Genomic DNA, 17632 nt, shown 5'->3' on the forward strand with positions numbered 1-17632 from the left:
ATAAAGAGCCCATCAGTTTATTAGCATGCTTTTAAAGGATTCAGAAATACAAGGAAAAAAAAAAACACAGCACTTTTACTTGCCACCAGGTGTATTATCTACACAAGCATGTATTATTGGTTTCGCTTATGCTATCCGCATTAGAATGCCAGTTCTGGCCTGTATTTTAAAATTGGCAACATACAGAAAACACTAAACGGTTGGTTTTCAGAGAAGACCTGTCCCCTGTAGACAATCCTAAAAAAGGATACATACCGCTACTAATTCCATCTTGCGTGGATCTATTACACGTAGCTTCTTGTCTTTGGAGGCAGTACAGATAAGGCTGCCATTACGGTTCCAGCTGGCACTATATATCATATCATAGTGCATATCCTCTAGGTTGATAAGTGCTTCGCCTGTGCCCACATTCCAGATCAGGACAACATTATCACACCCTGTGAACAAGATGAAACTTTATTGCCATGTCCAAGTGAGCAAGTCACTCACCAAGGCCCTAACTTTGTGGAGCTTGTATATTCCTGCCGTGCTTGCATGGGTTTCCTCCAGGTACTCAAATTTCCTCACACTCCTGTGGGTGTATGTACATATGTGGTTAAAGAATATATGGGGAATACAATTGATTTTGGGCGACATTCAATTTGTCGATGGGCACAAGTATCACAGGCACCCATTACTTATACGCATGTCACGACCAAATGCACCGGGATTAGCCGTGTAAAGCAGCTAAACCCATGCAAACTACTGGGCGTGATGAGTTTGGGCACCCAAAAGCCAGACTTTGGGCAGATTTCTCCTCACCACCTCAGGCTGGTGCAAACAGAAATAATGGGCACATGCAGCACTCATGATCATCAGCACAAACAATTGAATTGCTCCAGGTCAATTTAGACAGGAGCTGCTTCGGCAGAGCTTAACAAACAGATTGTAAGCTCCACTGGATTGGGGAGTAATGTGAATGGCCAAATATTCTCTGTAAAGCACTGTGGAATGAGTTAGCGAGAGGAATAATCCTTACAACTGTAACTTCAATATGTACAATTGTGACGGTATAGTTAACAGTACAATCCAAAGACTAAACCATCAGGCTTCCCCGGATAGAAGAGACCATTTGATCCTAAACATATGGACAATGTAAATATTGGATACCCTTTACATGTGGACATAAAGACAATTTATCTGACAAGTACAGGTTTTCAAAATCACAACATTTTCTCAACAGGTCACTCACTTCCCCATATGGTGCTAAAATCCACCGGACAATCAAGTTTATCACTTCATACATTGTGTAAAATTATGGCCTCTAGGTCACTGTACGTTATTGTAATTACCATCTATGGAATGCCTGCTAATTAGGGCAAATGTCTTTCTGGCCTCTCCTCGCTATATTCTTTCATTCATACTGCTGCTCATCTCATTTGCCTCTACCGCCACTCTATAATGGCTTCACCCCTCTACAGCCACTTCAAAGGCACCCCAGCTACCCCGGAGCACAATGTAAACTCTTCAATCTCACACACAGACCTCAAGCTCTTTTCTGAGAGGCGCCCTTCCCGCTGTCTGCCCTAGCGTGAACACTGGTAAATACTTTTTTCACAATAAATACAATTTTCTTTGCAACACTTCACTGAATAATGAATATATCAAAATACCTGCACTGAGCAGAACGTTCCGGGCTGTCGGATGCCAAGTCACAATGCCTACCCTCTTGGAATGTCCCTCCAACACTACCACAGGTTCTGTGAGCGGCAGGGTTAGGCCATTCTCTGGGATCTGCCATACCTGGGTAATACACATATCAGAATTACTACCTTGTGCACTAGAGAGAGAAAAGCATTCCACAGAAAACTTTAAGCAAAAAGGACATTTGCCCAAATGTAGCATTTAACACAGTAAATGACCAATATGTGGTTCATATTATACTATATTAACTGTTCAAAAGAATACTTGTGTGACCACCTGGGGGGGGGGGGCGGATTATGCAGACTGTCCCAATGGCTAGGGAAAGGAGTTCCAGAGAAATAAATTATGGTCTGCATATTGCAAGTAACTGGGCAATATGTTGGATATCTGGAATCAATCATGGCTGTCTATTGTTAGGGCATGGAGACGATGAGCCGTTTTGCTAACTGTTACTAATGTCGCGTATCCACTAGACAATATGCTCCATGAGCGATATAGCCTAGTGTTTCCACCGGCAGTGATGTGCTCAATGTCATTCACGATATCAGTGACTTCACCCTCCCTCCTCACCATACTTGCAGAACCTGAAGATATCGTTGGGTTGCCCTGCAAGTACGGTCGATGAAAGTTGTCAACGAGCAGCGGGAGCGCGCATCGCTGGCCATTGACGGCAAATCCACTGGACGATATTGCGGATGATGAACGATATCATCGTTCAAATCATCCAGATTATCGTCTAGTGGATACGCGGCTTAACTGTTGCGGTTCCCCAGTAGGGGCAGGGTTGACAAAATAGCAAAAGGGGGGTGGGGGTGAATAATACATAAGCCTAACTGCACCATTAAGCTGGTCTTTAATATGGTCAGATGTCTGCCGCAAAAAAGGCGAGCTACCCGGGGATCAGCTCAAGGCGTTTCAGCTGCTGTTGCCGGGACACAGCATTCAGCGCCTCCCTCCTGTATCTGCCTTCCCCCAAGACTCACTTTGGCTAGTTATACAGGAGTCTGGGGGACAAGCAGATAAATGAGGGAGGTGCCGATTGCTGTGTCCTGGCTGTAGTAACGGCAGTCATACATGGCGAGGAGCTTACCTTACGGACAAGTTTAAAAAGTAGTGTTAGGGTTATGTTTTATCCGGCTCCCCTCTGCTATTTTTGTTCCATGCTGTAGCCCCTACTGAGCAACCACCACTGGTTAGTAGTAAAAGATGAGCCTTTCACAATTGGCAGATCCATTATTTGGTGAAAAGAATCTGTGAATCGCTGGTACATATCAGCAATGTATAGACGCATATTGGTGGATTGGAGAATCATTAAATCGAGAGGAGCAGAATCTGTGAATCTTTTTAGGATTGCAGATGTATGGGGCCCATTAGGCAATAAACTGCAATTTACCAACTTGCTAAGTTGTCCAGCACACTACGGGACATTAAGTGGAAACAAACATATGTCATGAGCAGTCATTCCACTCATATTTAGCTAGTATGTCCTACCATATCTAGTCATTGTTCCACGACCTTAATTTGTGACTTCTAGTGCATGCAGGGAGGGTTTTGTGTTTTTCTTACCATGACAGTGCAGTCCTCAGAGCCACTGGCAATAACATTGTCATTATGTGGACACCAGTCAATGTCCAGCACTGGTCCTGTGTGACCACACACAGTAGGGTAGGACTTATCAATTCTTCCAGTCTAAAAAAGGAGGAACAATGATGGAGATGTTAGAGAAGAGCATAGCGCAGTCAGTAACAAATGGACTAAAATTATCAAAAACCATATAAGAAAACCAACCAATAAAACATGTGTGTTGGGCATTATTTTGAGAAAAAAAAAAAAGACAGCTCATACATCTTCACTGCTGCAGTCACACCAAGCTCCTTGCGACTTTGCTACCGCCAGGTGTTTTTTGCCGGAAGAGTGCCTTAGTAGAAATGTGATGGGACTAGGACGCACCAGGAGATCGCGCTGATTAAGTTAATATGTGACACTTGTATGTGTGCGTGGCTGGGTCTCTGAACCTATATACAAAGTGCTACAATGCAGCAGCCGCTGCTCTTTTTACACAAAGCACAATAGATCTTTGTGTAAAGACACAGTTGCACACAAATATACATGTGTCGATATCAAATTAATTAGTGGTCTCCTGGTGCGTCCTTGTTTCATCACATTGTGACTAAGATGTATTTTTCGGCAAAAAAGATGACCATGGCACTAGCAGAGCTGCACATGACCTGACTGGTCACTCACACTGTGTAACGTATTCAGGCTAGATGTATGAGGACACATCTGCACATGTAATCCTAGCTGTCAAGCTCACAAGCAGCCATGATACTACTTTTTGGGCATCTTAACCACTTAACTGACATTTTTTTTCCCCAAAAACCGCTCAAAAATTGTCGTTTTTTTAAATGATTGAATTAGGTCAAGAACATCTTTTTAAAACTATTCCAACGCAATTTTTTTTTAAAACACCATGTACCATAAAACTAAACATTTTTATGGCATACTGAAGTGATGGCCATTGACAGCTGTACCATCGTTGGCCGATGAGTTCAACCATCGATAGAAACAATCGATTGAGCCCATCTGCCGATGTTCCCTTAACATTGGTTGGGGGGCTGCACACACAATCTATATACATATACAGTGTGTGTGTGTGTATATATATATATATATATATATATATATATATATATATATATATATACACATATATACACACACACACACACACGTACTTACAGTGTGAACATAGATATATATTATATACAGATATATATTACACACATATACATAGATAGAGATAGATAGATATATATATATATATATATATGTGTGTAATATATATCTCTATCTCTATCTATGTATATCTATCTATCTATATATATGTGTGTGAATTTTTATTTTATTTATTTACAAAGCCTGATCACTGTGTCCAGCAGTGATCGGGCCAGGGGCGGAGTTCCAGCCAGGAGGAGGGGCCGGGGACAGGGAGCTAGGTAACTGGCCGGGGGAGGAGTAAGTGGGGTGCTGCCTTATATGAGTCGGGGAAAGAGTAGTAGCCACCGACGATGCGGCTGCTGCTCCTGAAGATTTTTTTTTTTTGACAGTTGGGCGAGGTGGGCTAGCTTCCAGCTCCCCGGGGACAGAGCAGCAGCCGCAGCTGACAAGAGCCGCAGCTGCTGCTTCTGTACCTCTGATGTCACCGGCAGCCAGCGCCAGTGATGGAAGGGGGTAGGGGAGCCGCCGGCTACCTGAGAACATAGCAGCAGCCGCTGCTTCAGTAGTACTTATGTCACCGGCAGCTATCACCGATGAAGGAAGGGGTGGGAGAGCCATCGGCAGCCCAGAAACAGAGCAGCAGCAGCGGCTAACAAGCCGCCGCTGCTGCTTCTATAAGTGAAAGCCACGCCGGGGACAAGGAGGCCGGGGACACAGCAGGGCAGCGGCGCAGGGAGGGGGGGGGGGGGGGGTCACGCCCGCTGCCCGATCACTGCTGTCCACAGTGATTGGGGCACACGGGGGAGGGGTTGGGGTATCGAGTGATGCAGAGGGACCAGCAGGTCACTCTCACATAGGCGGCTGCGGGAAGATCAGCTTCTCGCAGCTGCACAGTAGGCATTTTGACTGGTCGTATCAGGTACGACCATTGCAGGTAAAGCCCAGCCTGGTATGGTCATATCTGATACGACTGTGCCAGGCAAGTGGTTAAATAATGAGTGTATCAGAGCCATTCAATTGTGTGTGTGATAGACGCCCATTAGCTGCGGCAGACATTTTTTTTCTTGCAGCCTCCTGAGGTGCAAGAAAAAATGTGCACAAAGTCTGTAGTTTGGGCACACAAAGCAGGCGTTTAGTCGGGTTTAGCCACTTTGCACGTCTGAATCCAGTGCATCTGGGCATGTTAAACACTAATGGGTGTCTATCGGAGAAATAATTTAATTGCTCTGTAGATGCCCATTAGTTAAGGCGCCCCCCAAAAAACAAACAATTGAATTCCCCCCGATATATGGCACAATGAATGAGAAGTAGAATTTCTTGCTAAGCACCACAGCTAACATTACAAATGTTGTCTCTGTCTTTATCTACAGAATATAAACTATTCGTTTCCCCACTAATTACTGCTTAGTAAAAACTGTAATGAACCAAGCTTAAGTCATTGGGCCCAGTTCAGATTTAGGAATAGAGTAAAGCTGGGTACACACCTACTCGACCTGATATCAGACCCAATATCATGTATGTATGTATGTATGCATGCAAGTCCGTAAGTTGCAGGAGTGTTAGCCGACAACCTTATAACGCTCCTGGAATGGCCGGGATCGGGAGGTTGGATCTTACGTGCTGTTTAATATTTATCGGCCCGACATACGGATCAGACAGGTACACTCTGATATATCTAGCACAGTGTGTGTATGGGGCTCGCAGGTGGTCAAGAAGGGTGCACACTGATCATGAACATTTAACCTAATCAACCCAGGATCGCAAAAGGTGTGTACCCAGCTTAAAAGAGCAAGTAACTGTGCATCTTGGTAAAACCATGTTGCACTGCAGGTGGGGCAGTTTTAAAATGTGCAGAGAGATTTAGAAAGGATGTAGCCAAACTGAAATCTAAATTGCAGTGTAAAAATAAAGCGGTCCGTGTGGGTTACTGTACATGAAGAAGCAGCCAGTATTTACCCCACATGCAAAAAAAAAAAATGCATTGCAACATGGTTTGTCCAGGTACACAGTTACTTGCCCTCTTACTCTGTTCCCAAATCTGAAATCAGGCCCATAGTTCGAAGCGAAGTGTGGGAGGAGAAGGAATTACACATGAGCTGCCTCTGATGCAGTTGGGTGACTTGTGTTTCGGGATAATATTATGTGGGTATCCAAGATACCGTTATGTTTTCAGAAAGTGTATCCAAAAAAGGAAGAACACAAGTCCAACTTCTAACAAATGCTTTGAAACAGGAAAGTAACCAGTTTTGTAGCAGCTGGCAAACACTGATAAGAATTTTCCTACAATCCAATATGAAAGTAGACCAGCTTTTGCTACAGACAACTGAACCATACAGAAGTAAAAAATCATAAAAAACTACATAACACTGGCTACACAAATATTTGTTGCTACTGCATAACCATAATTTGATCAAATGGAGACACAATGGGTGAAAGTCAATTAACAGTGATGATCTCTATGTGCAGTCAGAACGCTGCTCATTTTAGCTTGCACACCCATAGGAGTGCCATGTAAAATGAGCCATGTTTATCTGCCGTAAATGTGTCATGTGCACAGCAGATAACTGTATGGCTATCAATGAATCCATATACAGGTATTTGAAATGTAAATAACTGGCATTAGGTTTTTAAAGTTTTCCTAACTTACTGCTCACAAACTCAGGTGTATATTTACTAAAGTGTGAGTTTATAGAAGTAGGTGTGGCCCAGATTTTACTTATTTATCTAGCACCTTCTGGAAGATAACAGCTAGAATCTGATTGGTTACTATAGGCAACACCTCCACTTCTATAACCCTGCGCTTTAGTAAATATACCCGTTTTGCAATGCAATTAGGTATTTTCAGGTGTTACCCAAGATTGTAGGCCATCTATTTAAAAAAAAAAAAAAAAAATGGGAGTGAAATTTTCATTCCAACCAATCAACTAGTTGGATGGTTGGACAGAAAATCTTCACGTGTGTAAGCACTTTAAGTATTTTATATTTAATACGGTAGAAAACCGGTAACCAATGGAGGGACTCAGAGCGAATCAGAAGACTATGAACGTTTGGCGAGGAAGATAAGCCTTGCAAGCTGCATTCAAAATTGATTGTTGAGGCAAAAGTCTGTTTTTGGAAAGACCAGTAATGAGACTACTGCAATAATCAATTCGGGAAAGAAGTGCATACATTAGAGCTTTTGCAGAGTCTTGTCAGAGATAGTCATATTTTGGATATATTCTTAGATGTATGCGTGACCAGATAACCTCGCCTCCGCCAAGCGATCAGATTGTTTTAATCCCACTGGATCTTGAGGTACTAGGGATTATCTCTTACCATCAGTAACCGCCTGTTAACGACTCTGCCCACTGCACCATAAGCATTTAACTTCACTGCCACCACCAAGCTCCTTCCTCGGCATTTTAAACAGTTTAGTTCCACCCAGGCTCCTATACTTGCACCTGGAAACAACTCTCCCAGGCTCCTACATCGGAAGCACCTCTGCGTAGTTAAGCTGCAGCTACACTTCCAGTTTGGTGTCGGCTGATACCCACCGATCCCTTGCAATGTACCAGTCCCTGCACGTAGCTGGAAGAGGGTTTGAGATTGGAGACACTGGGCTCAATCCAGTACAGCAGGAGAACGGATTAGCATTTTGCGCAATTCTGTTGTCGCAGGATATAGATGCAGTAGTCTTAAAAGCAGGATGTTTTATTGCTGAAATAGTCTTCAAAAAGACTATTTGCAAGTGCTTAGGGAGTACAGCATACACATTACAACAGTTCATTCCTTCTTGCTGTCCAAAAAGATACACACTTACAGAGCACACAGGCTCTTCTTACGCCAATACACATCACAGGGGGCCGCCCTGTGTTTTTTACCCAATCCAGTTAAATGCATGTGCCTAGTATGCTCACCTTTAGCATTGTCCCTAATGGACAGTGGTCACTCCTCTGTGCCTGGGTCCACTTGGCATGATAGTCGACACCCAGGTGCCGGCATGTCTAATATGAGAAAAAGTTCCCTCCAAAACATACTTCCAGGAATCTGCTGGGTGCACTTAGCTGCCTCCTCTACCCGAATCTGGGCTCCAGAACAAGGCAGTCGTCTGGATACTGAGGGGGAAGCTCTTTGGAGCTCCTGGAAAATAATTAGCTGGATGCATTAGCCAGCTCCCCATGCACACTTTCAGGGACGTGGCTGCATGGGACGGGAGTCAATTTTCCTGGAAGGGGCTTGGGGATCCAGCAATGCAGCAACCACAGAGAACTCTGGATCCCCTGGACTTTCAGGGAAACACAGGTAAGTGCAATTTCTTTAAAATGCGTTTTAAACATACATACAGTCAGGTGCATAAATATTGGGACATTGACAAAATTTTCATATTTTGGCCTCTATTCACCACCACAATGGCTTTGAAATGAAACAAACAAGATGTGCTTTAACTGCAGACTTTCAGATTTAATTTGAGGGTAATTACATCCAAATCTGGTGAACGGTGTAGGAATTACAACGGTTTCTATATGTGCCTCCCTCTTTTTAAGGGGCCAAAAGTAATGGGACAAACTAAAACAATCCTAAATCTAACTTTCACTTTTTAATACTTTGTTGCAAATCCTTTGCAGGTAATTACAGGCTGAAGTCTAGAACGCATAGACATCACCAGATGCTGGGTTTCATCCCTGGTGATGCTCTGCCAGGCCTCTACTGCAAATGTCTTCAGTTCCTGCTTGTTCTTGGGGCATTTTCCCTTCAGTTTTGTCTTCATCAAGTGAAATGCATGCTCAATCGGATTCAGGTCAGGGGATTGACTTGGCCATTGCATAACATTCCACTTTTTAACCTTAAAAAACACTTTGGTTGCTTTTGCAGTATGCTTCGGGTCATTGTCCATCTGCCCTGTGAAGCGCCGTCCAATAAGTTCTGAAGCATTTGACTGAATATGAGCATATAATATTGCCCGAAACACTTCAAAATTAATTCTGCTGCTTTTGTCAGTCGCATCATAAATAAATACAAGGGAACCAGTTCCATTGGCAGCCATACATGCCCACGCCATGACACTACCACCACCATGCTTCACTGATGAGGTGGTATGTTTTGGATCATGAGCAGTTCCTTTTCTTCTCTTCTCTTCCAATCACTCTGGTACAAGTTGATCTTTGTCTCATATGTCCATAGGATGTTGTTCCAGAACTGTAATAGCTTTTTTAGATGTTGTTTGGCAAACTCTAACCTGGTCTTCCTGTTTTTGTGGCTCACCAATGGTTTACATCTTGTGATGAACCCTCTATATTCACTCTTGTGAAGTCTTCTCTTGATTGTTGACTTTGACACATACACCTACCTCCTGGAGAGTGTTCTTGATTTGGTTGTGAAGGGGTTTTTCTTCACCAGAGAAATAATTCTTCTGTCATCCACCACAGTTGTTTTCCGTGGTCTTCCGGGTCTTATGGTGTTGCTGAGCTCTCCGGTGTGTTCTTTCTTTTTAAGAATGTTCCAAACAGTTGATTTGGCCACACCTAATGTTTTTGTTAGCTCTCTGATGGGTTTGTTTTGATTTTTCAGCCTAATGATGGCTTGCTTCACTGATCGTGACAGCTCTTTGTATCTCATATTGAGAGTCGACAGCCACTGATTCCAAATGCAAATGTCACACCTAGAATCAAGTCCAGACCTTTTACCTGCTTAATTGATAATGAAATAACGAGGGAATAGCCCATACCGGTCCATGAAATGGCTTTCGAGTTGATAGTCCCATTACATTGGTCCACTTAAAAAGTGGTAGGCACATATAGAAACCGTTGTAATTCCTACACCGTTCACCAGATTTGGATGTAATTACCCTCAAATTAAATCTGAAAGTCTGCAGTTAAAGCACATCTTGTTTGTTTCATTTCAAAGCCATTGTGGTGGTGAATAGAGGCCAAAATATGAAAATTCTGTCAATGTCCCAATATTTATGCACCTGACTGTACATACATAGAGATCCATCTCCATTTGGTGTGCCTGGTGCCCTGCAGCACAAGGCTTTGATATACCAAAGCACTACAGCTGTACAGAAAAAATATGGTAGGCTAGGCTTCTGGTCGCCAGTGTGGAGCACTCAGCTGCTCCTTACAAATAGTAACGCCGCACAGGGTGCCAGCTAGCCCGGTTCCCCATGTGTGTGGCACTCAGCCCTGCTGTCTTTTAATGTAGGGCCGCCGGAAGAGAAGCTCCCAGACCCCAGCAGTCAGCGCACAGCCCTGCGGCCCTCTGCATGCAGTCCCCTGGTGTAGCACACATGGGGTTAATCCCCTCTTTGCCGTAGCTGCCAGAGGACATTCGGGGCATCTCTTAAGCAAATTACTCCTAGCGCTGGTAACATTCAAACATTGAGCCACAGCACAGGGTGCCGCAGCCACCAATAGGCGCGTGGAAGGAGTGGGGTCTCCGGCCACAGTATGTAACAAGATTTTGAGACAGATTGAATGTAGGGAACAAGACAGTTCAGAGTCAAGGATGACACCTAGGCAGCAGACTTGTGGGGTAAGGTTGATTGTGGAGATCTCAACAGTGATAAGCGATTTCAGGTTGGTAACTGCTATTGACTGTAGGAAATGTAAATAATTCTGTTTTGAAAACATTAAGTTTGAGGTGGCAAGATTACATCCAAGATGAAAAAGCAGAAAGTGACAGACCAACACAAATCTGGGAAGGATAGGTAGACCGGAGTATCATATGATATTGAAGTCCTGAAATAGATGTTCTTGATCTAATTCAATCAAAAAAAACACCAAACAATTTGGAGCAGTTTTTGGAGAGAGAGAAAAAAAAAAAAAAAAAAAAAAGGTCAGTCAAGTGGTTAAAGTGCCATGTCATTTATTTCAGCTTTAGTATTCAAAATGCTGCCCTTCCAAAATATAACGTGCCCTCCTGAGTGATTAACACCCGACTCCATAAAAATCCTAGAGTGAACACCAATTATATGTAAACATACACAAATGTATATGCATTTGTAAGTTGCACACTGACAATTAGTATTTTTAAGACTGGTTTTAAGACTATTAAAAAAAAAAAAAAAAAAGACTGGGGCAAGCAGGAAGAAGTTCTTGGCTGTTGTGAATAGAGATTAAATTCCAGGAGAACTGACTAAAACAGCATGGATGAGCAGTCTCATAAGGACCAGAAGGCAGTGGCAGGAAATGAAATGTACTGACCAGGGCCTCAGTAAGATATTTTTTGTATGGGAGACAGATAAAAGGATATATGACCGCTTGCTTATCAACTACTGCCCTGACTAGGAATCTCAGCAAGCTAGAACAGAATGTAATTTCTCAAGTAGGAAGTTGATTCGCAATGGAAAAAGAGTGCACCTTTGTTACAAGAATAACTCAAACTGACATTTCCAGATAGAAACAATGGTAAGAAAAAAAAAAAAAACATTGCTGAGATTATTTATTGCCAGTTATTTATATAGCGCACACATATTCCGCAGCGCTTTACAGAGAATATTTGTCCATTCATATCCATCCCTGCCCCAGTGGAGCTTACAATCTATATGAACACACACACGGGTTAATTTGTGTTGGGAGCCAATTAACCTACCAGTATATTTTTGGAGTGTGGGAGGAAACCGGAGCACTCGGAGGAAACCCACGCAAGCACAGGCCATGGTGGGAATCGAACCCATGACCTCAGTGCTGTGAGGCAGTAATGCTAACCATTACACCGTCTGTGCTGCCCTGACTTGCCAGCACAGCCCAGAAAGTGCATCTCATCCATGTGTTAATTCAAATTACTGAAATCTCCACTTCTGACATGGCAGAACAAACATGTCAACATGTGGAGAAAACAGTCGTTATAGTTATTGTGACACCACTGCCAACACCCTTTTTACAAGTCATCTAATCCACATTGTTCATTTCAGCAATGTAAGTCTGCTGCCTAACTGTCAGTTAAACTGGGTACAGACTGAGATGATGTTGGCATGTCGTTTCCAGCCGAAACTATGTATCACACTACGTATCACCCGCATCGCCGTTTACGACCAATATGCGCGCTCCCGCAGCCACTTGCAACAAGGTCCGGTCAGCCGTGCTGCACGTCTAACAGGACTATATTGCCAGCGGCCCAGTTACAGATAATGAAGGACGATGGGCCGACATAGGTGTGTACACATCATCCTACCTGGAGTGAAAGAACATAGTGGATATATTTGGTTAAATATATGTACTCCAATTACTTAATGTATAGTAGCTTGGGCGTAACCATAGGTGCACAGGGTTCAGCTGCTATGGGGTTCAGAGCTGAGGGGGGCACGTCTTCCTTGTCAAAGTTAATTACATTTTTAACCATTAAGGGCCATATATAATTAGCTGGGTAAATTACCGGGGCTTATTAGCTCGCCCGGGGCTATCCAATTAGCCCCGAAGTCGGCCTGACGGCGGCACTTATCAGGGTTTCTTTTTGGGGGACCCGATGTGTTCCGAAAATACATAAGTGCCGTTTTTTTTTTCCAAAAAAAGGTGAGAACACATAGGAGCCACGATAAGCTCGCGGCCCTGTGTTAACGGATGAACTATCCTATTAATTTGCCCGAATAGGATAGGGAGAAAAAAAAAATATTGGCGAAAATCGGGGATTATCGGCAAAAAATCCCCGTTTTCGGCGATCGTGGGGAACAGTGTTCGGTGCTAATTGGATATGGCCCTAAGTGGTACATAGGGGCCCTTACAAACTTTTGCAATGGTGTCTTCAAATACCTAGTTACGCCCCTGTAACATAGTCAGCACTGTAAGACACAGACTTTGGATATAGAAGAGACATTTGTACATATTATATACAAAAATGTGGCTTTACTTGACATTTAGGTACACGGATAACACTGAAAATAATATCCAAGCATTAATACAATGAGGAAACAAAAATACAAAACATTACAATCTCACAGAAGATACAAGATGACATGATCAAGTTAACCATTTCATGTATTAATTTATTCGCACAACAAGTGATTATAAATGAGGACTAATTAAGGAACAAATTAGATGAGGCCTAAGAGGTTTAACCACAACATAAATGATCACTGAGCTAATATCAGCCTGTTATAGATATCTAGTGAGAATGGATTTGATGGACAGAGTTGGAACAAATACCAGAAATTATGAGCTGTAATGTGTAATGCACCTGAACACTGCGGTGTTCTCTCCAGGTTCAATTTTTACAGGCACTCCATCCATTTTTTTTGTTTTGTTTTTTTACATCTCATCCAGCACTATCCTGCTCTGTATGCGGTTAAAATACCGACGGAGGGGATCCCAACGGTCAGAATACAGACGCCGGCATGTATCGGGGTTAGGGCGAAGGTTAGCTTTAGGGTATTCAAACGCTGTTTGGAAACTGACCGCCAGGATCCTGAACGCCAGCATCCCGTTCCCATCCTTCCTGCTCCAGGGGTCTGGCAGCCAAAACTGATCACTCTGCCCTTATGCTATGGTGACAAACCCAGCATATCTCTACCCTGTCTTTAAGAGAAAGGGCATGGTTTGGATGATGAGGACATTGCAGGGAGGATAGACAGAGTGTCTTTTAGTGTGCATTACTGGACACCATTATATCTGTGCCCAGCCAGCAAGTGGACAATATCTGCAAGAGTCTTCAGAAACGATTTAAGTGTCCAGCCAGAATACACTGTCCCTATCTGGATTCTTCTTAATGCCATCCGGCTGGCAACATTTTCTTGGAAGAACACTGCACTGTGTTAAGGCATTATTTATTGAAACTGCAGATTTGATCGACATACCCCAAAAAATAACGCTTGTCTGGCAAAGGACTAACGCCAATTTTATAATGAAACATACTTTTTTGTAAATGTTACACTATACTATACGCCTATATTTCATGACAGGAGAGTACTGTCAGAGAAACATTGAGATCATTCTTTGTGTGTACCCTTTTGGATAGGATGATACCAGAAACAATTTCCCAGGCTAATGTAGGTTTCTACTTGAAGGCCAGATGTCCTTTTAGCATTGTCAGATACTGAAAAAACATCCATCATTTGCCAAATAGAGAAAAGAACAGGGAGTACCACAAAGCTAGAACTATGCAGTATTCAGCACAGAAGTATTTATTCTCCACTCTATAAGTGAGTAAACAATACTTTAACAGTTTAACCAGTCACTCACTATTGCTAAGGAAGTCAAAAGCATAAAATAAAAAGAATATGGGCAAGGACAGGACTTTCCTGGCAGAAACACTGTTTATATGAAATGCATTTTTTAAGTTCTTGGTCTGGAGACCATCTCTAGCTTGGAAATTTGCCTGGCATGTAACATGTGCTGTGCAGCCTGTATCCAGCAAACATCTAGGCAGTCTCGTCATAGCATAGTTTCATGTACTGCTGGGGATGTAAATCGAACGACGTGTGGCAAGAGCCATTTAGTGTACTACAGGTTGAGTCTCCCATATCCAAATATTCCGAAATACGGAATATTTTTAGCATGACTGAGAAAGTGAAACCTTTGTTTTCTGATGGTTTAATGTACACAAACTTTGCTTAAAAGCACAAATTATTAAAATTAGTGTATAACAACCTTCAGGCTGTGTTTATAAGGTGTATATGAAACAAATGAATTTCATGTATTTACGCACACTTTTTTTGATGCACAAAATTATTAAAAATATAGTATAAAATGACCTTCAGGCTGTGTGTATAAGGTGTATATAACACAAATGCATTCTGTGTTTAGATGTGGGTCCCATTCCCAAGATATTTCATTATTTTATGCAAATATTCCAAAATACGAAATATTCCGTTATCCAAAATACCCCTGGTCCCAAGCATTTTGGATATGGGAGACTCAACCTGTATTGCAATATTGGAGTGTGTCATGAAGGTAAAACACACACACAACCGGGACTGGACCATGGAGCAGTTAAAGAAATTGGCCTGATCTGATAATTCACATTTTCAGACATGTGGCTGGCTAGGTGTACGCGCTGTTTACTTGGGGAAGAGATGACACCAGGATGCATTATGGGAAGAAGTCAAGACAGCGGAGGCATTGTGATGCTCTGGGCAATCTTGTCTCTTGCATTCATGTGGATGTTACCACCAATGTAAATATTGTTGCAAGGCAACAGAATTTTCTGATGGCAGTGGCCTCTTAGCAGGATGATGTTCCCTGCCAAACCAGTGCAGTGTGAGGAACATGACAAAGTTCAAGGTTTTGACTTCAAATTCCAGAGCATGGCCTGACTGCAGAAGACAGAGGTTCACTGGTTGCCAGTTTGCTAATATTTCATTCAGTCACCATGGCTAGGGGGATTTGTACAGCCAAACCAAAATCCTTCTAATTACCTGTGATGGTGTCTGACTCCCTAAAGCAGGAGGACAAATCCGACAAATTACTTCTAGGGCATTCAGTTAGTCTCCTATAACTGGTAAATGCATAATGCAACAAAAGCTATTAGAAGCATCTTGGCTATATATGAGCACCTGGACCCTTGTAATGTGAACTGTAAATGGGGTGGTCATAGGGACCCCAACCCAACTCCACCCCCCCCATTATTTATTTTTTTTTTTTATGGGGAGTGTATTTGTTAAAATTACTGATAAATTGGAAATCCTATTTTATCAAAATGCAAAGTCTGTACAAGATTGTGACCCAAATAATGTTAAGAGATTTAAAATTCAGTAGAGAATACTATATAAAAACTCCTTTATTATAAGAAGCTGTATTCCTATAGAGTTGTTGTTCAGTGTGCATATTAGTTCCCAGTGAGGGAATAAACAGTATTCAGTATACACAGGTCAAGTGCCCTATTCTCTTATTACATTCAACATTGTCCCCACTACATTTGATAGATCCATAAGGATAACAAAAAACAAAGTGAAACACCGAGTAGACAGCTGCCACTCCTAAACAGAGTAATAGAAGCCTGTTAAACAGTAACTAAACTCATACCTATATTTCATCAACATGCATAAAAAAAAAAAATTACTACTATCTCTCTCTCTATATATATATATATATATATATATATATATATATATATATATATATATATATATATATATATATATATATATATATATATACACATACACACACACACACATATATACACACACACACACAAAGTGGGGCAAAAAAGTATTTGGACAGCCACCGATTGTGCAAGTTGTTGCACTTGGAAATTACAGACCTCCCTCATCTTTCAATCATAAGTACACTTTAACTGTGAGACAGAATCAGAACAAAAAATTCTGGAAATCACATTGTATGATATTTAAACAATTTATTTTTATATTCTTGCAGAAAATAAATATTTGGACACCTACCAACCAGCAAGAATTCTGGCTTTCACAGACCTGTTACTACTTCTTTAGGAAGCTCATCTATCCTCCACTCGTTACCTGTATTAATGGCACCTGTTTGAACTGGTTAACTGTATAAGAGACACCTGTCCACACTCTCAAACAGTCAGACTGCAACCTCTCCACCATGGCCAAGACCAGAGAGCCGTCTAAGGACGCCAGGGACAAAATTGTAGACCTGCACAAGGCTGGGATGAGCTACTCGACAATAGGCAAGCAGTTTGGTGAGAAGAGGTCAACTGTTGGCGCAATTATTAAAAAATGGAAGAAATACAAGATCACTGACAATCTCCCTTGACCAGGGGCTCCATGCAAGATCTCACCTCGTGGGGTATCAATGATCTTGAGAACGGTGGGGGATCAGCCCAGAACTACACGGGGGACCTGGTCAATGACCTCAAGAGAGCTGGGACCACAGTCACAAAGGTTACCATTAGTAACACACTACGTAGTCATGGATTCAAATCCTGCAGCGCCCGAAAGGTCCCCCTGCTTAAGCCAGCACATGTCCAGGCCTTTCTAAAGTTTGCCCGTGACCATCTGGATGATCCAGAGAAGGATTGGGAGAATGTCATGTGGTCAGATTAGACCAAAATAGAACTTTTTGGTATAAACTCCACACGCCGTGTTTGGAGGGAGAAGAATGATGAGTGGCATCCCAAAAACACCATACCCACTGTAAAGCATGGGGGTTGAAACATCATGCTTTGGGGATGCTTTTCTGCAAAGGGGACAGGACGACTGTTCCGTATTACGGAGAGGATGAATGGGGAATAACCTCCTTCCCTCAGTAAGAGCATTGACGATGCAACGTGTCTGGGTCTTCCAGCATGACAATGACCCCAAACACACCGCCCGGGCAACTAAGAAGTGGCTCCGTAAGAA

The 17632-nt window shown here is 42.5% G+C and overlaps 1 protein-coding gene across 2 annotated transcripts in view; it reads right to left on the reverse strand.

Annotated features, from left to right (window-relative positions):
- CORO1C (coronin 1C) overlaps window positions 1-17632 on the reverse strand; it is a 95810-nt gene that overhangs the window by 19612 nt on the left and 58566 nt on the right. For both annotated transcript variants that reach the window (XM_088457271.1, XM_088457270.1), the window contains exons 3-5: window positions 3250-3372; window positions 1653-1782; window positions 256-437 (exon numbers count right to left, since the gene is read on the reverse strand). In XM_088457271.1, coding sequence (XP_088313397.1) covers window positions 256-437; window positions 1653-1782; window positions 3250-3372 — 435 coding nt within the window. The remainder of the gene's footprint in view (window positions 1-255; window positions 438-1652; window positions 1783-3249; window positions 3373-17632) is intronic.

This window comes from Taudactylus pleione, unplaced genomic scaffold, assembly GCF_031769625.1.
Source record: "Taudactylus pleione unplaced genomic scaffold, aTauple2 ptg000749l, whole genome shotgun sequence".
NCBI classification, from domain to species: Eukaryota; Metazoa; Chordata; class Amphibia; order Anura; family Myobatrachidae; genus Taudactylus; species Taudactylus pleione.